The 19343-nt window shown below is 42.9% G+C and overlaps 6 protein-coding genes across 8 annotated transcripts; 3 read left to right on the forward strand and 3 right to left on the reverse strand.

Moving 5' to 3' along the window:
* Positions 1 to 47: 47 nt before the first annotated feature.
* On the forward strand, positions 48 to 1119 carry Obp93a (Odorant-binding protein 93a). Its single transcript, XM_020962300.2, has 3 exons — positions 48 to 200; positions 326 to 482; positions 551 to 1119. The coding sequence occupies exons 1-3, from the start codon at positions 63 to 65 to the stop codon at positions 775 to 777; spliced, it is 522 nt and encodes a 173-aa protein (XP_020817959.2). The 5' UTR covers positions 48 to 62; the 3' UTR covers positions 778 to 1119.
* On the reverse strand, positions 774 to 2312 carry LOC110190866 (oxaloacetate tautomerase FAHD1, mitochondrial). 3 transcript variants are annotated; one of them, XM_086839299.1, is made up of 5 exons: positions 1999 to 2312; positions 1623 to 1725; positions 1464 to 1560; positions 1206 to 1352; positions 774 to 1137 (listed from the first exon to the last, which is right to left on the reverse strand). In XM_086839299.1, the coding sequence occupies exons 2-5, from the start codon at positions 1697 to 1699 to the stop codon at positions 796 to 798; spliced, it is 663 nt and encodes a 220-aa protein (XP_086695425.1). In that variant the 5' UTR covers positions 1700 to 1725; positions 1999 to 2312; the 3' UTR covers positions 774 to 795. The 3 variants fall into 3 exon arrangements, with proteins under 3 accessions (XP_086695425.1, XP_020817175.1, XP_020817176.1); XM_020961516.2 differs by having other exon boundaries at positions 1832 to 2000; XM_020961517.2 differs by lacking the exon at positions 1999 to 2312 and having other exon boundaries at positions 1623 to 1822.
* slmb (beta-transducin repeat containing E3 ubiquitin protein ligase slmb) lies at positions 2021 to 10991 on the forward strand. The gene is made up of 8 exons (XM_020961514.2): positions 2021 to 2606; positions 4220 to 4442; positions 7878 to 8149; positions 8225 to 8404; positions 8470 to 8924; positions 8992 to 9181; positions 9257 to 9392; positions 9490 to 10991. Exons 1-8 carry the CDS (start codon positions 2550 to 2552, stop codon positions 9507 to 9509), a joined length of 1533 nt encoding a protein of 510 aa, XP_020817173.1. The 5' UTR covers positions 2021 to 2549; the 3' UTR covers positions 9510 to 10991.
* A 623-nt stretch (positions 10992 to 11614) lies between these two features.
* Bdbt (Bride of doubletime) lies at positions 11615 to 12545 on the forward strand. Its single transcript, XM_020960390.2, has one exon. It carries the CDS (start codon positions 11615 to 11617, stop codon positions 12473 to 12475), a length of 861 nt encoding a protein of 286 aa, XP_020816049.2. The 3' UTR covers positions 12476 to 12545.
* ppan (Brix domain-containing protein peter pan) lies at positions 12515 to 14197 on the reverse strand. The gene is made up of 4 exons (XM_020960379.2): positions 13708 to 14197; positions 13277 to 13641; positions 12788 to 13215; positions 12515 to 12724 (listed from the first exon to the last, which is right to left on the reverse strand). Exons 1-4 carry the CDS (start codon positions 14038 to 14040, stop codon positions 12546 to 12548), a joined length of 1305 nt encoding a protein of 434 aa, XP_020816038.1. The 5' UTR covers positions 14041 to 14197; the 3' UTR covers positions 12515 to 12545.
* A 5-nt stretch (positions 14198 to 14202) lies between these two features.
* Positions 14203 to 19138, reverse strand: Rab11 (RAS oncogene family member Rab11). The gene is made up of 5 exons (XM_020961766.2): positions 19014 to 19138; positions 18641 to 18824; positions 16230 to 16351; positions 15292 to 15640; positions 14203 to 15170 (listed from the first exon to the last, which is right to left on the reverse strand). Exons 2-5 carry the CDS (start codon positions 18678 to 18680, stop codon positions 15037 to 15039), a joined length of 645 nt encoding a protein of 214 aa, XP_020817425.1. The 5' UTR covers positions 18681 to 18824; positions 19014 to 19138; the 3' UTR covers positions 14203 to 15036.
* Positions 19139 to 19343: the final 205 nt, after the last annotated feature.

The raw sequence follows: 19343 nt of genomic DNA on the forward strand, positions 1-19343 counted from the left end.
GAAATTTGTATGTAATGCCATTGAAAGGAAGAATGTTTAAACAAATTAATTTATTTTCCTAGATGAGCTCTTGCTGTGATGTCCAGAAAAACGACAAGTCCATAAAGGCCTGTCGAAAATCCTTGCTGACCAACAACTCCACCACTACAAATAATGGAGAGTCTCGTAATCTCAAAACGGATAAAGTAGCTCTGCATGCAGTGAGTTCAAATATTAAATTATTAAAACATTAAATCATGGAATAATAGCCTAACAAAATTGAAGGACCGAAGATAAGATGAGTTGCATTTAATTCGAATCCAATTATTTATTTCCAAAACAAAAGTGCATTGCAGAGTGTTCCTTTAAGGCCAATGGATACTTGCTCAGCAATGGAACCGTCAACTTAGAAGCCCTGCAGAGAAGTTACCAGCAGCGCTATAGGAGCGACCAGACCATGGCCCAATTGATGGTGAAGAGCCTCAACAGTTGCTCGGATTACGGTGTGTTCAAATGGGATCCCGATCCCCATATCCTAGTTACTTATGTACGTTTATACATGTTTAAGCAGCTCAGAAACGAGCTCAACAGTTTCAATGGATGCACACAAAGGGCGAGTGCGACTACTATCCCGCCACCCTACTAGCCTGCATCATGGAGCAGGTGTACGTCAACTGTCCCACGACCAAGTGGAAGAACACCAGCGACTGTGTAGCGATGCGGAAGTACTTGATGGCCTGCGATGATGTCAAGAGTGCAGGAAGTAGTCACACGTCAAAATATGAGCAAATATATTGAACTATCAAGTTCTAGAATTTATTCTCCACACACTTGGAACTTGAACTTGGCTAGCTCAGCCATTCCGCACTCAATCACGTCGCCTTCCTTGAACGCATCCGATCCGTTGGGCGTCCCGGTAAGGATCAGATCGTTGGGTTCCAGGGTCATGAACTTGGACACATAGGAAATGATGTCGGGTACCTTGAATATCAAGTCGGCGGTGCAGCCCTTCTGTTTCACATCTCCATTAACTGTCAACCATAGTGGCAGGTTGTGAGGATCATTCACTTGGTCAGCGGGAATGAACTTGGAGACGGGCGTCGACGTGTCGAATCCCTTGCCGAGGGTCCACGGATGTCCAGCCGCTCTAGCTGCACCCTTAAACGTCGAAAGAATTGTGTATAAGAATGTGCTTAACAAAAGAAGGCGATCTTTTGCGTCCTTACCAAATTGCACTGAGCCGTGAGATCCAGAGCTAGGCAGTAGCCTGCTACATAGCTCATGGCATCTGCCTTGGAGACGTTCTTGCAGGGCTTGCCAATGACTACGCCCAGCTCCACTTCATAGGCCACCTTGGTAAACACTTTAGGAAGCTAAAAAAAAATTGAAAGTAATCTTTTATTTGAGATCAAAGGCCTTTCGGTGAGCACAGATTAGTATTCCCACTTTAATAGCCTCTTTATCTACTCCATACGATCACTTACCACTATGGACTGGCCCTCCTGGATGTAAGAGGAAGTGGGTTTCAGGAATACCAGCGGCTCAGTGGGCACGGGAACATTCCTGGCCTTTACGACGTCCCTGTAGCAGACAATGATCGGGATTACCAATTAAGAGCCCATTCAGGGATAGCACTAATTTACATGTAGTTAAGAGCCACTCCCACGATCTTCTTGCCGTCGGTCAAGAAGTTGGCGGCATCCTTGCTTCGGGAAGCCATCCTGAGCAAATGTGTTAGTTGAACCACTGAGAATATTGAAAATACGTTAAAACACTGATGTGATGCTAGCAGCTGCTGCGGTCAAATGAAAGTGAGCGTTTATGAATCGGCTGCCGGCAGGCAGGCACTTACTTGTGCAATGTTTATTAATTTAGAAGTGAGGGTTATCTGGACAGGCGCCCCCCGCAAAAAGTTTATCAATTAAGTAACGACAACAGAAAATAAAAAGAGAGCGATCAGGAGCAGTGAGGCTGTGTTCAAATATTCAAAATAGTCTTAAAAAAAATACCAGAATATACCATTTCAATTAAAGTATCCATCCAATTAGAGGCAGTGTGACCGTTCAGTCGTATAGTGCTTCATCATCCGCAGAAACTTCAGCAGCTTTGTGTTAGCTGTCCGAATTTGGGCGGTAACTAGTGACAAACTCGCCTAAATCGACCGAACGAACATAAGTCTGAGCACTTACGGGTCGAAGCTCAGACACAACTCCGAATTCGGAAGCGCGGATCTGCTTTAAGAATGATTTGCCAAAGATATTCGTGCCACTGGTGAGAGGGGAGAGTTTCCCGTTTCGTGTCTGCCGTTTTCGCGCATCCCGCCTGCGGGCATACTGACAACGAGACCAGCGAATTGTAATTTTCTTTCGAGATAAAATTATATTAAATTGCTTACCGTGCTGCCGTGTGTGGTCCAAAAAGAGCGCCAGCGATAGCCACTGCGTGGTCCGCGAGTGTGTGTGCGTGTGCGAGGCGAAGTAGCAACAAAAGCAGCCTCTGCAGCAGCAGCGAGACGAATCCAAACACAGCCAACAGCCAACAAATTCTACAAACACACAAACAACAACACAATGATGAAAATGGAGACTGACAAAATAATGGACGAGACCAACTCCAATGCCCAGGCGGTGAGTGTGCAACTATTAGTGAGATACTATTGGGTTAGCGCCATTTCGGCTCCTGCTCTATGCAGTGCCATTGGATCGAATATACCTATTTATGTACATAATGCTCAAAGTGTCGCCTCCACACACGCACAGGCATACGCACACAGGCGCGCCTTAGGTGGCGCAAGTGTGTGCGTGCGTGTGTCTTATTTTCGTATATACTACAGAGATTTTGCACTCGTGCACTCTATTAAATTCGGCGGACACTGTCGCATTGGCTTTCCCCCCTTTCTCCGCTATCCAAACGCTAGCGGCTAGCCTTAAACTTTTGCAGACCCAGGCGTTAGCCTAATTATTCAACGTCACCGCTGCCGCTGATCCGTCTCCTTGCCAAGACCTCTTCATGCCCAGCCTCTCGGGGGCCGGGTTCTCCAAGCTATTACCAGATTTCGGATTTCGTTAATTGGCCTCGAGTTTGTTTACACAATTAATAACACAAAGTATGAATGTACATTCATCGGCCGTGTACATTTCAATCAGTATTTACTTTATTATATTGGATATTGGATATGTACTGGATACAGTGTCGAGGGTGATAGGCGGAGTGCCAATGAAGGTCACCAGTATGTAAGCCCATTAAGCGGTTTGCCCAAAATCGGTTTTTATTTCTTAATTTCTTTTCTGTGCGGGGTTGGCAATAATATTTTGCTTGAGTCATCTTGGTTTTTGCTTGGCCCAAAAAAAAAAAAACCCAATCAAGGTGGAATCTGGTTGAAAGTAACACCCTGTAAATAGTCGAAACAGAGCATCCTTGCACTCAGCCCGCGTTCGCCTCACATCCACGTAGCCGGGCTGAGGCTAACCACTGAAGCTCGCAAAAAACCATAATATTGCACTTAAATTAAAATCGTACATAACATTTACGCTCACAGTGTTACTTCATACATAAAAGCAAGGTTTTCTGCCAGTCGCTGGCATTGCAGGTTAGCTTAATTACTCGAATCACTCACACCCGATTGTCCGATTTGTTTACTCACTTTGTTTGCCGAGATCTTTGCGCTTTAAATGAATTGATGACGTATGATTAATGGGGGCGATCTTATTCGGCAATACCCCGGCCATCGATTGGGATTCGCTATATTTAGCAGGCTGCGGCAGCGGCAGCGCCTAATGAGGATGGAACACCAAATAAACATCGATACAATTATTATTATTTGTATATGTATATATAGTATGTACTTTCCGTGTGAATGATCTGCGGCGGCTGGCAGCGACTCGACTCTAGCTCTAGTCAGGCCTTTTGTGAACTCTGCTTTGCCTACTCTTTCGCCGCCAAATAAAAACAAAAAGCGAGAAAATTACGGAGAAGAAAGAAACTCGGAACGGAGCTGAGCTCGACTAATTGCCCAATTGTAAGCCCCAAGTTTGGGGCTTCGTCACTTGCCTAAAAACTAAGGAAAAGTTGCACAACCCGCAGCCAGCTACATAGCTACCTTTCCAGTTTTTACGATCATCGCCCCTTGACATCCATCCACATACTAGTTACTACTTACTATATCATCACAAACCGAATGCAATTTCATAATTAATCGGGCCCCGTTTTGTCCAACTCTTCCTCCATCTCTCCCGCACAGTTCACAACCACCATGCTGTACGACCCGGTGCGCAAGAAAGACTCATCGCCCACGTACCAGACGGAGCGGGAACTCTGCTTTCAGTACTTCACCCAGTGGAGCGAGTCGGGGCAGGTGGACTTTGTGGAGCAGCTGTTGTCGCGCATGTGTCACTATCAGCACGGCCAGATCAATGCGTATCTAAAACCAATGCTCCAGCGGGACTTTATCACATTGCTACCGAGTAAGTACCAATATAAGATACTATATAGACTACAGACCAATGGAGATTGAGTTTGGGTTCTGGTTATGAAGAACATTGATCTCTGAAGAATTCTAAGTGACAAGGTATTCATTGGAAATTGTGATAGATTTTCTTCTTTTAAGTCAAATGAGTTTTCAGATGCTTTAGTTTTTGCTGGTGCTTAGGAGTGGTTATTTCCCTATACAATTAAATTAATAATTACCCCTTTAGTACCTTTTGTTAGTCTTAATTTCTCATTTTAAAACAAGTAAGGTTAGCATGGAGGTCAAAACTGGAATACCCTTCAATATACATAAATTAGTTTCTGTCTGTGATAGAGTTTTGTTTAGATGTATCAGATAATGGTTTGCTAAAAACCTTGAACAAAGCAACTAAATACATTATCTCTCATGTACCCAAATCATTTTATTAATTAATTTATACACGCATCAGTACACAAATGATTTTTAAATTAATTGATATAAATGAAGCCCATAAAATTATTAATTTTGAGTGAGAATTGTAATACTCAAACTTAAATAATCATTGTCTGGGGTCTAAGGTTATCATTTAGCTAATTAAGTCATTAAAAAATAATCAATTCAAAGATCAAACATAATTCTTCAGCCTGTTAGTTAAAGATTGACAGTGTGGTCCGTCCGTCACGTCACAGAGGCGTTATCAATGTCAATACTTTGTGCGAGAGGTCACTACTCCCAGATGGTTAAAAAGACCGCCTGTTGGCCGCTGATAAGCCAGTGGCAAAGATAACAGCCACCGGGGTGAATCAAACTTTAAGCCAAACTAAAACTCAAACTAGGAGCAGGATTCTATCCACAAGCCTTAGTCTTAGCCACGTTAGCAGCGAATAGGACACAGAGGTCCGGAGTTTTAATCCCTCGGCACGCAATGACTGAAAACAATAACAAACGCGGCAGGTACAAAGTTGAACAACATGAAAGGTGGCTCACTCCAGCACAGAGGGGCCAGATCCCAGTGCCATTCATTCCGGGTTTCGGGTGGAGCGCAGGGCGGAGGAGAGGAGCCAGTGGGTGGGCCAGGGCTGTTGGCTGTGTTAACTGTTGACTGAAAGGTCGTTGCTTCCATTAAACGCGCTTTACCGGAACAGCAAACAAAACGAAAGCCGGAGCGGAGCAGCAAGCCTTGTATTTTATTCATAAGAAATTGTGAATAGATTTGTGGCCAGCTAATCAAAATCAAAACTGTTGGTCTAGTAACTTCTGGAACTGTAATTATATAGGATCAATGGCTTGCAATGAATCCGATGGGATTTTGTAAATAAGCGAGGGTTTATCAATGCATCGGATCGGTTAGGATCGTGTGTATATGTACATATATCGGTGACTCAACAAAGAGCGAGTCGTGCGTATATTATACCTTTGTTTATTTGTTTGCATTCCCCTCTTTAAACACTTACTGGTTCTCTTCTTACCGAACTTATTGAACTTATTGTCTTTTCTGATTGTCAGCTGGTATGCAATTGGGAGACGTTACTCTATTTTCTTGCCTGGCACCAACAGTTCGGAATGTATAGAATGGTCCTAGAGGAAGTCGAAGGATGTTTCCGTTTGCATAATCCCTAGCAAATGTCCTCCTTGTTCTTGCTTGTAATACCACGCCTTTTAGAGTTGTAACACTTAAGCTTATAAATAACAGCATTCATGGTTTATTTCAGAGCTATTAAAGGTAATGCTAGTTTGTGATCTGAATCAAAATAGACAGCAAATATAAATTATTCTACTCTTTACAAGCTTCCTTATTCCTGTTCTATTTAACAATTTTCCTGGCATCACTGATGGTTCTAGGGAACGAAGCGAAAAAGAGTTGAAAGTAGACAACATTGTCTCCTCCATTTACATTGTAATGCACTTCAAAGGCAGCTAACCGGGGGGACGGAGTGACTGAGCGACTGAAGGACAGACAGGAGGACAAACAGACAGACGCACAGATGCACAGACGATGGATAGACACACTCTCAAGACCGTTAGTCGCCGGCGACGGCAAACAACTTGAGCCAAATCGCCGCTGCCGCCCGCCAGCCGCCTGCCATTTGCGAGTTATGCACATTTTTAATTGTGTTTGGCAAATGCAGCGAACGAGAACAGGGAGCTGAAGGTAGTAGGGAACACTCACATGCACTTCAGACTCTGGCCTGGCCCATCCAGCCCGTTTGTCAATGCTGATGGAGATGTACATGTGACTCCGGAGGTGGAGGTGGAGGTGGGCCAGCCCCCACCAGGCACTCTACAACGCGCCGCTTGCTGCATTTGTGTGCGCACAAGACACATGTAAATATGCCGGTCTATTGGTTGCGCCTCCGTCACTGCCACTCCCACTCCCATGCCCACTTACTGGGCTAAGTGCATTTTAATGCCGTTAGGTGCATCATTTTGTCTCTCTTGTTTGTCGGCTGATGATGGGCGCCGAGTGGTTGGATTGCATTGGGATTGGGATTGGGATCGGGTTGGGCTTTGGTTCGGTTTGGTTTTCCTGTGCGAGTGGGTGTCTGACAAGAGCGGCAGCAGCAGCAGCGGTTACGTCTGCTCCACCTCAAGTTACTTCATATCTGATGGCACATTCTGCCATGTGTCATATCGGAGATAACTGAGTGTCGACTATAAATAGCACACGGCTTAGTCACTAACTTGTCCACGGAGAGAGCTAATTGAGTCAGTAATATTTCCTTATTAAATTGATGTAATTAATTAAGGCAAAAAGATTATAATGAATGTTTCCCATTTATAAGACCTCTAAATGTGATTGCCATTATCATGCACTGTTAAAACTGTTCAAACTGCTTTAGGCCAATAAGTTTTTCTATTTGACTTGTGTCAAGACTTAGACTAAGACTCTAAATACTCCTGACTTGGGTTCAACGGCCTTAAAAAAATTGACCTACTAAAAAAAGGAAGGACAATCAAACCATTTTGATTTAATAACAAGAAATAAAATAACTTTGGAAAGCTGACATTTATAAATCCTTAAAACTTGGAATTAAATTATAGTATTAAATAGATAATTGATCAAAATTAAACTTAAAAAATTCCCATTCTATGAATCGATATTTTTCGACAAATCAAAGTTTAAAATACTCATAACTAAGCCAAAACAGCATAAATTTTAATTCGGAAAGCTTTCCTATGTTAGTTTTTATTAGATGAAAAAATCTGCTTACTCTATTTAAAATTTTTAAAAATTAAAATGTTTGATAATTTTAACAATGTAACAACCCCTTATAAAATTTTGAAATTTTGAAAAAATGTTTAAAATTTATATTTCGAGCGGACATGGCTAGATCGAATCGGCTTTTGATGCTGATCAAGAATTGATTCCTTCACAACTCTTTAAGCTTCTGCTTTAATTTCAATAAGAAAACTATCATTAAACATGACCTTACTTATGTTTGCATTATAGTCAAGGGCCTGGATCACATTGCCGAGAACATTTTGTCCTACTTGGATGCCGAATCGCTCAAATCCGCGGAGCTGGTCTGCAAGGAATGGCTGCGGGTAATATCCGAGGGAATGTTGTGGAAGAAGCTCATCGAGCGCAAGGTGCGCACAGATTCATTGTGGCGTGGACTTGCCGAGCGGCGCAACTGGATGCAGTATCTATTTAAACCAAGACCGGGCCAGACCCAGCGGCCACACTCATTCCATCGCGAGCTGTTTCCCAAGATAATGAATGTAAGTGGTGACTAGCAAAGTTTTCAGTACACCAAGCAATGACTGTAACATTCTTTCGTTTTTTCAACCTTTCAGGACATTGACAGCATAGAGAATAACTGGAGGATTGGTGGGCACATGCTACACCGAATCAATTGCCGGTCCGAAAATTCGAAGGGTGTCTATTGCCTGCAGTACGACGATGGCAAGATTGTATCCGGTCTGCGGGACAACACCATCAAAATCTGGGATCGCACGGATCTGCAGTGTGTTAAGGTAGGATGCCTTAGATATACTTCAGCAAGAATGTCAACCTTACTACGTCTCTTCCATTGCTACAGACCCTCATTGGCCACACTGGTTCAGTGCTGTGCCTGCAATACGACGACAAGGTAATCATCAGTGGATCCAGCGACTCCACAGTTCGGGTGTGGGACGTCAATACCGGCGAGATGGTCAATACCCTCATCCATCACTGCGAGGCGGTGCTGCATTTGCGCTTCAACAACGGCATGATGGTGACCTGCTCCAAGGACCGCTCCATCGCCGTGTGGGACATGACCTCGCCCAGCGAGATAACGCTACGCCGCGTCCTCGTCGGCCATCGGGCTGCAGTCAATGTGGTTGACTTTGATGAGAAGTATATTGTGTCCGCCAGCGGCGACCGCACCATTAAGGTCTGGTCCACCTCGAGCTGTGAATTTGTACGCACCTTGAATGGCCACAAGCGTGGCATCGCCTGCCTTCAGTACAGAGATCGGCTGGTAGTCAGCGGCAGTTCGGACAATTCCATAAGGTAAGAAGATGCTTGTCTTGCATATATTTTTATATATATACTTATACATTTTCCATTCCCATTGCAGACTTTGGGATATTGAGTGTGGTGCTTGTTTACGTGTCCTAGAGGGCCACGAGGAGCTGGTTCGCTGCATCCGTTTCGATACGAAGCGCATCGTTAGCGGCGCTTACGATGGCAAGATCAAGGTGTGGGATTTGGTGGCCGCCCTGGATCCTAGAGCAGCCTCTAATACCCTTTGTCTGAATACGCTTGTGGTAAGTGTCCACCTAGTAGTAGCCTCCATAAGGTTATGATTAACCTCTTACTCCTTGAACCCTCTTCTTTAATAGGAGCATACTGGCCGCGTCTTTCGTTTGCAATTCGATGAGTTCCAAATTGTAAGCAGCTCGCACGATGATACAATTGTGATTTGGGACTTTCTAAATTTCACACCCAATGAGAACAAGGCCGGACGCACGCCGTCACGTAAGAGATGCCCAACTTTCACTCCATTCATTGATCTTTTGAATTATGCATGCATAATAACGTCTTATTTTCTCTATTTCTGTTCCTGCTTCTACAGCGGCTTTGATGGAACATTAACATTTTGTGCAACGGCAGCTGCGCGAATTACACCTAATACCCTCGAGCGACGATGACGACGACGAGGACGAGGACGATGGAGATGGAGATAGAGATAGAGATGGTGATTTTGAGGACGAGATTTCGCGAGATGATGCTGGGGCTGTTATGGGGGGATATGTTAGGCATCAAAATGCTGCCGATGGTTCGGGCTCTATCACGGGTTCAGGTTCAGGTTCCTCAGACCCAGAGCTGGAGGAGGACCTGGACTATGATATAGATGATGTTGAGAATATTGATGATTATGATGAATGAAGGTAGCCAGCGTTAAAACATACAACAATTTCGGAATCCAAGTAACAGCGATCTCTGAGCGTCTATTTTACAATCACACACAACATAAACACTCAACACCCACACACACAACACACCCACACAAACACACACGGAACCCAAGCATAATAAGATTAAAATGAAGTTATAAAGCAAGCAACAATAAAAAGCAAAAGGCGTATATATAGAAAACATGAAAATATTTTTGCAAAACTGGCTGTTAGGTTGTTTGTCATGTACGAATATGAGAATTTGAAGAGACAAAACTTTTGTATTAGTTACTTAGGCGCTGTAATACTAATCAAAGGGTCAGTAGTCCTCGAATCGATCGGGCGTTACTTTAAGTGTTTCTTTAGCTCAAATACACAAGCCAGCATCGCGCGAACTGGCAGCTGCGAGGCAACTGGAATCTGCAGGACGGCCAGCGAAGAGAGTTCAGTCTTTAGCATAAATGTTAGTTAGAGTTGCTTCATTGAAATTGGCAAGCAAAAGCATCAGTTTGCACATTTGTAACCTATTTTAGCAAGCCTATTGCCTAATGTTTGTGTTAATTGTAAAGTTTAAACTTAAGCCTAGTATTTTATTGGCAATTGTAAGTTAAGTTACCCCAAATGCAAAATACAAAATACAAATAATTTAATTGAAAGAGAGACTTGTGTGTGACCCGTGTCTGCGTCTGCAATTGGCAATTGAAATTATTTGGGGAGAAAATTGAACAAAATTAATCAATATGTAACCGATTCTTTGATTGAACCGTAATGATACCTATAGACTCTAGTAATACACAGATGTATGTAGTAAATAGCAAAATTTCCAAGACGTTTCATCATAATATATATATATATATATATTTAATGTATGCAACAGATACTTTTACTATATATGTATTGATTGCTATGTGTAAGTTAAGTTACAATGCTATACGTGATCTGGATGACGATCACCGCCGCTTCCGCGTTAACTAATGAATGTAAATAACGTTTTACTTTAAAAACAGCAAATTGATTGAAATATGAACCCACATACTCTCCGAAATACTATGCAAAACTGTTGGTGGAAGGAGTGCAGCTTGTTAAACGATGGCTGAGCAACTGCGAATTGCTGTGCGTATGGGCTTAGTATAGGTAACAGATAACTAGAAATAATAATAAATTGTGTATAAATTCTAAAGAAGCTGCTGTTTTATAATCCTTTAGCATATTGGGCTACTTATCTCCTTTCGTTCATTATTTGTGCAGTTGGGCAGAGAGGCTGTTGTATGTAATCCTTTAATTCCTGTTTGAGTTGACCCGCCAACTGCCATAGAAGTTCTACATTGTTCAAAAAATTTTTATAGCCTTGTTGTTTTTTAAAATATTTTCATTTACTCAGATATATAATCATTTTTATTTCTGACTTACTGAATATTTTAAAAGGTCCTTGAAAAGGACTACAAAAATGTCTATGAAAAATGTAAGTCAACATTTATCCCATCTAATGTTTAGCTGCTTTTTGTTAGAACTCTAATAACAGTAGTCATGAGTACTTCTAGGATATATAAATTAGACTACTTTTCTATTGTAATATGTGTGAGAGGGAGTTCCAACATTTATATTGGGCTTATATTCTTTAATTATTTAAGTTTGCGCCTTTTTATTTTGAACTAGTGGAAATGGTGTGTTTTTAAATTTCAAGTTGGTTCGTGATAGTTTAGTATGAATTATTTTGCGCAACCTGGTCACTCTGAAGAACCTAAGACGAAATGAGTAGCTTATAACTATTTTCTTCATTCTTATTCGTTATAAAATTCCAAGATGGACTGGTATGTGGGCACGGAATGGGAAGATAAGGGTCGAGGCCTTACCAAGAAGGTGCTCGCCTTTCAGTTCGCCGACATGGAGAAGCCAACGGCGTGCAGCACCGTGCAGTTCAGTGTCAACAAGAAATGCGCCAATTTGGGTGAGCGGCCCAGCAAGTACTTGGGGAGCGATGAATCCTCGGTGTATCCTCAACAGCACTCCCTGGAAATGGGCACTGCCGTCTACCCAGTGGACTGTTATGTGGAGATACTGCTGCAGCAGTTCCTTCCCGGAGAAACCGCCGCCTGTAGCATCCTGACCAAAAACGGCGTTCGGATCGAGTTTGAGCTGAGGCTGGAAAAGATTGTGAAGAACACACAAGTGGAAAAGCTGGACGCAGCAGGAATCTACGACTTGGCGCTGCGTCTCAAAGAGAGTGGAGTGGCCACATTTAAATCCTATCCGAAATTCGCATTCGATTACTTCGTGCGCGCTGCAAAGTTGCTCATCACATACAAACCTTTCGACAAGCTGACCAAGAAAGAGAACGGGATAAACGGAAGCACAGTTGAGGAGCTTTTCATCCAGATTCAGACCAACCTGGCTGCCTGCCTCCTGTTGGAGAAGCGCTACGAGCACGTCATTTATCACACACAATTTGTAGAGACTGCGGAAAGTCCCAGCGAGAAAAGCATTTACCGGCGTGCTGTGGCCTACTTCCACTTAAAGGAGTTTGCCAAGGCACAGGCCACCATCGAGCGGGTGCCTAACTACGAGGAAAAGCGCGAGTTTAGCAAGCTGCGGGACAACATTGCGGTCAGCTGGAAGGATAGCAACACCCACTACAAGGAGGTGGTGCAGCGTATGTTCAGCTAGTTCTCATTGTTACCATTATCTCAGCCAACCAACAACTGGTCTGTTTATAAAATAGCTTATATTTAACATATTACTTTGACTTCCTACTCTTTTTGGGATCGAACTTGGGCTTCCTGTCCTTGTAGTCGTTTGACTTGCCATTGGCTTTCTTGTTTTTGGGATCCAGCTTGGCCCGTTTGTTCTTGAACTTCATGCCGCCGGACAGCTTAGGTCGCTTGCGTGAAGATTTGGATTCCATTTTAAAGAGTTCTGCAAATGTAAATACGAATTATTATTCACCATTCAAGTGTTTCGAGGAAGTGAAGAACCTACCTTCATCCGGCTCCTCGCCTACTTCCTCTTTATAGTACTCGGCGTCATCTTCGGGATCGCTGTCATTGTGTCCTTCCTCCGCCCGTTTCGCCGCCCGCTGTTCGTCCTTCTTAAGTTTTAAGTTGCGAGCCCGGTTTTCTGCTTGCTCCTTCTTGCGCTGCTCCTTTTGCTTAGCCTTCTTTTCGACCAGTTTGCGCATAGTTTCCTTTTCTTCCTCCGTCTTTACCACATGATCGTGGTACAGAACCTCGCCGGTGAGGAGTCCGTCTTCTATTTTGATTAGCTGCATGGTTAGACGCGGCCCGATTTCATGCAGCTTAATGGAGCTCTTGTTGTCCTCTAGGTTGCCCTTGCTTTTGAGCGTTTGTGCAAGCACCACATGCGACTGCTCGTCATCCTCGGCCTCAGATTCGGAGGCGTATCCATCTCTGGAAAATATGAACATGGGATTAGTTTGAATCACATGCGATATCACGAGGACTTTCTTACTTCGTCACGAAATCCACCACTTCGTTGCACTTGCCCAGATTGGGAACATTGCCCTTTACTATCTTTTGCACAGCTCGCTTCAGGCCCACTGGCACTACCTGCACCGAGTAATGACGCATCTCCACCAGCTTCGTTTCCGGATTGTAGGAGAACAGGACACAGCGACGGATGGTTCCTATGTTCACCTGAGCTAGGTTGATCGATGGGAACATGTTCTGGAACGTGGTGGCCATCAGCTTCAGATGTTTGCCATCGCCACTAAAGTTGTTCATGATGACCAGCGGAGCATGCTTGAAGTGGTCGTTGTCGGTCATCTGCTGCCTGCTGGACGAAATCACGTCGCGGGCCAGTGTGAACTGGTGAACCTATGAGGGGAAGTTATTTGGAGTGAATCAGTCGGAACATTCCCAATATTTAAGCTGTCGGCAAACCTTAAATGTCAGAGAGGGACCGCGCGGCAAACGGACAACTTTGAAGGACAACTGCGTCGAGGCCTTGTTGAAAATGCCCATGTGCGAGACGTGGAAGAAGCTACTTAAGCTTACAAAGTCCTTGATGCGGTTCATCCGTTTCTCTCGCAGATTAGTAGCAGTATACGGCTCCATGATGCGGCGGAAATCCAGCGTAAGGTCTGTGATGTACGGACAGGTGAGGCCACGATGGATGACGAACGAGTGAGGCGCCTCGACAATCTCGCTCGGCTCGCTGGCCTTAAAGGCTGCCGTACGGGTCTTGGGATGTACTTTCTTCTTGCCGCGTCCCATGTTTTGTCCAAGTTGTTTCTTTCCTTCCGCACGTGCTAAGATCAGTGTGACTGTAGCAGCAGAGAATACCAAACAGGTGCTCAAACGGTCTCTCGCTTGCCACGATAGTTTGGCCACTCTAATTTAACGTTAATTCAATTTCAAACGAACTATAAAACCAAGTTTATTCCTTTTATTTAAATTATATTTATTTAATCACACTTAACATAGCAAACACAAATGATGTGATTTTCGTTTCATGTATGCATTTAAAGTTTTACAACTGTTGCTGTTTGTTTGATTTGTTGACCAATTCTTGAAAATGAAAAAGTGAAAACTAAAAAAAGTTCGCAAAAATTGCTTGCCGCGAGCTGCGCAGTGTTGTTTTTGTTTGAAAGTATGTTTGCATCATTATCGAAGATTTCCTTCCGGTTGTTTACAACTATATATTTATGTTGCGAAAAATTAATAATATTAATATTTTTAATATTAGCATATATTTATATTTATATAAATTATAGTTCTACAGCTTAAACTGAATTTGGAGTGTTTAGTTTTTTGCTTATATTCTTTCCAGTTTTTGTTTTTTTTTCTTATTTTTGCAGGCATCGACGATCGCGGCGATCGATTTATGCGATATTTCTTTAAATCTTTATATATATATAAAACTTCAGTTTAAACCGCAGTTAACTACAGCCGGATGTTGTTTTCGATTCTGTTGCTGCTGTTGGTGTTGTTTTGGTGATGGTGGTGTTTTTGTTGATTTGATTTATCAATTTATATGCAAATATTATGACAAACTGCAAGTTGCTGTTGTTGTAATTGAAAAACAAAAAAACTCCTCCCAATGCCTTTCTTCACCAGATCTTCGCTGCTGCTGCTGCTGCTGCTGCTGATCTTGCTATTGTTCTGGTTTTTATTGCTGCTGATGTTGTTGTTGTAGTTGTAATTGTTGTTGCTTTTGTTTATGTTGCTGTTCTGGCGGTTGCGGGGAATAGCTAATGTTGCTTGGGGCGGTCACTGACAGCACTGCTTGCGCACATCGGCGGTGACAGTCGGCTTGACGTCGATGGGTTCCACGTTCGACGGACGAATAACATCGCCTTCCGGCGGATCCCTGATCTGTTTCTGCGACACAATGCGATAGATTTCTGAAAGATACAGAAGGAAATCCATTAATAAGATGGTCTTGATAAACTTAGGCATAAACATTTGCAGTTAGTGTGTATATATAGAAGAAATGGATAATATACAAAGTTAAGGACAACTCACCTGTGAGTATGTTCTGGAATGCCGTTTCTACGTTCGTCGAGTCGAGGGCCGAGGTTTCTATGAAACTCAAGCCGTTGCGCTCGGCAAACAGTTTCGCCTCGTCTGTGGGAACGGAGCGCAAATGGCGCAAGTCGGACTTGTTGCCCACCAGCATGATGACGATGTTCTGGTCGGCATGGTCGCGCAACTCCCGCAGCCACCGCTCCACATTCTCGTACGTCAGATGCTTGGCGATGTCGTAGACGAGCAGAGCTCCCACAGCACCGCGGTAGTAGGCAGAGGTGATGGCGCGATAACGCTCTTGGCCGGCCGTATCCCATATTTGCGCTTTAATTGTTTTTCCATCGACCTGCATAGAGTGGAGAGGGTGGGGTTAGAAGAAGACACAGAAGAAGCATTAGTTGTTTGGCGACAGTAATTGGCAATCCCGCCAAGTTATCCTTGTCTCCTTGCGGCAGTTTCGCTTTGAAAATCAATAAACAAATTCGACCCACACAGAGTTGTCAACCCATAGGAACAAATAAGCCTCAGTTCGTTCTGAATTATGTGTGGACTTCAATAGAAACATACCCCTATAACTATGTATATTAGATATAAAAAATGAAAGCATTTAAAATTTAAATTAAAGGTAAGCCCTTAAATCCAATTTTACAGTTTTCTTTCTACAACAGCCAAATGGTGACGATGATGTCAACATTTAGGTTGCCCCCCCCCCCCCTAACTCGATGGCTTCATAAATTATGAAAGAAAACCAATTGGCAATCCTTTATTTAGTAAAATTCCCAGACACTTACTGAAATTGACTGCTAACCCCCTAGGTCGTTCCTCGATTTTGCCATCACTATGTTTACTACCACCCGGCAAAACGCACACGCAAGCTCACCCGTGAAGCACACAGGCATGCGTTCTTCCTGACCCCAATCCCCTGCTGTACTCACCTCTATGCTGCGCGTTGCAAACTCCACGCCAATCGTTGACTTGGACTCCAAATTGAATTCATTGCGCGTGAAACGGGACAGCAAATTACTTTTGCCAACGCCAGAGTCACCGATAAGGACAACTGCAAAGGAATACAAAGCATTAGTGGTATTCGAAGCATTGGCATTGGCATTGGACAATCTAAGTGCCCCAGTTGCATAATATGTGGGTGGGCGCGGTGTGTTTGGTTTGGCATGGTTTAGGGGCAACTCCACCCCGTGTCCTGTGTTTTTACGGCCGGACAGGCTGTTAGCTGGTGGCTCGAATAGGTCATGTCCTCCTTCGTTGGCTTCGCTGCTGGAGTGGCGCCCCAAGGTCAGCTTGTACATAAAGCTGCTATACTCTGGAGACTTTAGGCCATGGAAACAAATATCTTAAGTTTGTGGAAGGAGTGGACGTTCGGGAGCTTTGTGCTTGGAGGAATGTTTATTGTGCTCTATGTCGATAGAGCAAATATTTATAGTTTATCTGAGTGACAGTACTTGGCCAAGGCAAATACACTCTATAAGCTATTGCAATTTTAATAAAATAGCGGCTGTTATTACTGTTTAAGAATATATAGAATAAATGTTTATAAGGTCAAAATTGACATATTCTGTTGATTTTTTTTTTGATAAAAATGTATATATTTTTATAAAGGTATAAGGTAAAACCCAGATACACTTGTTAAAGCAAATTAATTTTCTCGTCTATATTTATGCTTTTAGGAATCAAATAAAGCCGGAGACCGCTCAAAACAGATGTGCATTTTCATTTTCTTTAATAGGCTTTTAAAATCAGCTGTCATTTGATTAAGACAAAACAAAAGAAAATTGTATTTGCTTAGTTTAAATCGTTAATGCACTTGTCTGTTAGCTTTAATATCATCCTGTTTGCCAGTCAGAGAAAACAATAACAAAAAGGCTTCAAACACTTTCGCTCTTTGCAATTACTGGGCAGCTGAGAGCGACCTGGTTACAGTTATCGGCGAGAGAGGGGAACTGGCCATGAGTCACTACTCTCTTTAACTCCGTTTCTGACCTGATCCTCAAAGAGAGTTAAACGGATGTGCCGGCTAACTAAAGGGGAGTAGTCAATGGGAAGGCCGTCTTCATTACTTGCTAGTTTCGATGGATCGAATCGGTCGAATAGAGCCTCACATTGGTTATGATGTGATTATGGGCTTATCGCCGCGAGCGGAATTCTTCGACTGTTGGTTTCCGTGCATGAGTCATTGCCAGGCCAATAATATCGTTGTGTGAAATTCGAGGCCTCATCATGCATGTCATACTCACTCACACTTTTGACATATTCACATGGTGTGCTTCTGTTTCTTACATTTTGAATACTTGACCCAAAAAGAAGCTCTTGGCAAGATAAGGGCTTAAGAATTTGGAAAAGATATTACCTCCATTGGATGGATTTATAAAATTATTGTGAAAGTAATGAATTGTTTGTAAAATTAACGAACATTTTATTTCTTTCAAATGAATAATTGAGATAACCCGTTAATGACATTCAACAGTTGCTCAGACTAAAGCTCAGCTGTGATAGTCTTTTTTTAAGCGTAATTGGAATTTGCGGCGTAGTAGCAAACGAAGAGAACAAAGAAGAACTGAGAATTGACGACCCCGAACATAAACAGAAATGATACAAAGAACGCAAAAGATGTGGGAAGGGAGCTGAAGCTTTGGGGCAAATGGATCGGATGTGGCCCACTGTGCAAACTTCAAACTGAGGTTTCAATACCACGATAGAGGGAGTGTTGGAGAGCGAGAGAGCCGTAAACAGATGCAAAAGAAATTACAAAAAAGCCAATGCAAGAGCCAGCTGTACAGAAGTAATAATTTTACTACACACTCACTCGTGGTACTAATTCGAAATCTAATCAATTCAAGAATGTGAGTGGGAGGCTAAGTTCAAAACTACTCCCCGCTGAAGGAGGGAACTTTTATCGCGATTATAAATACGATTTGCGTTGGCTTTTGCATGCAACGTGGCGAGAGCAACGGGAACGTAATGACAAAACAGACAGTTAACGGCAATGTACTTGATTCCGGAAGAGGCCCCAAAGAGAGAGCGGGAGCGTGAGAGAGCCGTCAAAGGGCATCCAACTGCACGGGAAACAGCAACACCAACAAACTCAGGGGGCGTACTTCTTGGACTTATTTTGGGAATTAATCACACACTAGCACTCACACACATACCAGCACATGAACTCTGGGCTTTCGACTGCACTTTCTGTTATTCTCCAATTAGTTTCAATTAGTGCCATTGAACCACTGCGTCATTGTGTCCAGGCAACGTAGAGGTGGAGAGGGCCGCCGCTACTCCACCTTCCCCTCTACTTCCTTAGATCTTCGGCCACCGGCAGTGTCATGTTTATAATTACCTTTGAACAGATAATCGTACTCGTCTTCTCTTGCTCCCATTTTCTTCGGATTTGTTTTGCTGTATTTGCTGGCTCAATTCAATTCGATCTGTATCCTTACTCCGTCCGATTTATGAACGAAATCCAATAACCTGCGCGCCGCCGATTTCTTTATGCGTTTGTCGTAGCTCACACACTTTTTACACTTTTTTTTTGCAGTTGTAGTTGTGTTGTAAAGAAAGAGAAAAATGTATATCAGTATACGGTGGAAAGTCGGTGTGTTTCCAGCTCCAAAGCGGTCGCGCCGTCTGGTAGAATGTCGCTGACAACTAGTGCAGCAGCAACTTGATAAATGCAGCTGTTTTTAACGCATTTATTTATAATTTTCTCTTACACGAAACTTAGTCACTCCCCAAATATACGGCGTGAAGTTGGCAGCAGTATGGCGCCGATAACGATAGAAAATACCACTTATTCCAGCAATAAATACCATAAAATACCATTTTAGTATTAAGAATTGTGATTTGTATATGAAAGTGTCGTAACGTTTTTTTATAGTTTCATTTTTTAAATAGTTTATTACTTTTATCAAAATAGTCTTTCTTGCTATTCTATTTGCAATGAACTAAATAATTAAAGAATACTAAAAGTACGACCTATGTACATGTACATCACTTGGGCGGCAAAGCTGGCGGGAAAATTCAAAATTAAAATATCACCAACA

Source organism: Drosophila serrata, unplaced genomic scaffold (genome assembly GCF_035046125.1).
Source record: "Drosophila serrata isolate PLE 108 unplaced genomic scaffold, ASM3504612v1 contig_364, whole genome shotgun sequence".
Taxonomy (NCBI): domain Eukaryota; kingdom Metazoa; phylum Arthropoda; class Insecta; order Diptera; family Drosophilidae; genus Drosophila; species Drosophila serrata.

Coding starts and splice junctions, on each gene's coding strand:
- Obp93a (XM_020962300.2), top strand. CDS start 63: ATGAGCTCTTGCTGTGATGTCCAGAAAAACGACAAGTCCATAAAGGCC. Junction 201..325: donor ATAAAGTAGCTCTGCATGCA/GTGAGTTCAAAT, acceptor CCAAAACAAAAG/TGCATTGCAGAGTGTTCCTT. Junction 483..550: donor CAACAGTTGCTCGGATTACG/GTGTGTTCAAAT, acceptor ATGTTTAAGCAG/CTCAGAAACGAGCTCAACAG.
- LOC110190866 (XM_020961516.2), bottom strand. Junction 1,561..1,622: donor GGAGTGGCTCTTAACTACAT/GTAAATTAGTGC, acceptor TGTCTGCTACAG/GGACGTCGTAAAGGCCAGGA. Junction 1,353..1,463: donor AGGAGGGCCAGTCCATAGTG/GTAAGTGATCGT, acceptor ATTTTTTTTTAG/CTTCCTAAAGTGTTTACCAA.
- slmb (XM_020961514.2), top strand. CDS start 2,550: ATGATGAAAATGGAGACTGACAAAATAATGGACGAGACCAACTCCAAT. Junction 8,405..8,469: donor CGGATCTGCAGTGTGTTAAG/GTAGGATGCCTT, acceptor CCATTGCTACAG/ACCCTCATTGGCCACACTGG. Junction 9,182..9,256: donor TTTGTCTGAATACGCTTGTG/GTAAGTGTCCAC, acceptor CTTCTTTAATAG/GAGCATACTGGCCGCGTCTT.
- Bdbt (XM_020960390.2), top strand. CDS start 11,615: ATGGACTGGTATGTGGGCACGGAATGGGAAGATAAGGGTCGAGGCCTT.
- ppan (XM_020960379.2), bottom strand. CDS start 14,040: ATGGGACGCGGCAAGAAGAAAGTACATCCCAAGACCCGTACGGCAGCC. Junction 13,216..13,276: donor GTGGTGGATTTCGTGACGAA/GTAAGAAAGTCC, acceptor CATATTTTCCAG/AGATGGATACGCCTCCGAAT. Junction 12,725..12,787: donor AGGCGAGGAGCCGGATGAAG/GTAGGTTCTTCA, acceptor TTACATTTGCAG/AACTCTTTAAAATGGAATCC.
- Rab11 (XM_020961766.2), bottom strand. CDS start 18,680: ATGGGAGCAAGAGAAGACGAGTACGATTATCTGTTCAAAG. Junction 16,352..18,640: donor GTACGATTATCTGTTCAAAG/GTAATTATAAAC, acceptor ATTCCTTTGCAG/TTGTCCTTATCGGTGACTCT. Junction 15,641..16,229: donor TTGCAACGCGCAGCATAGAG/GTGAGTACAGCA, acceptor CACTCTATGCAG/GTCGATGGAAAAACAATTAA.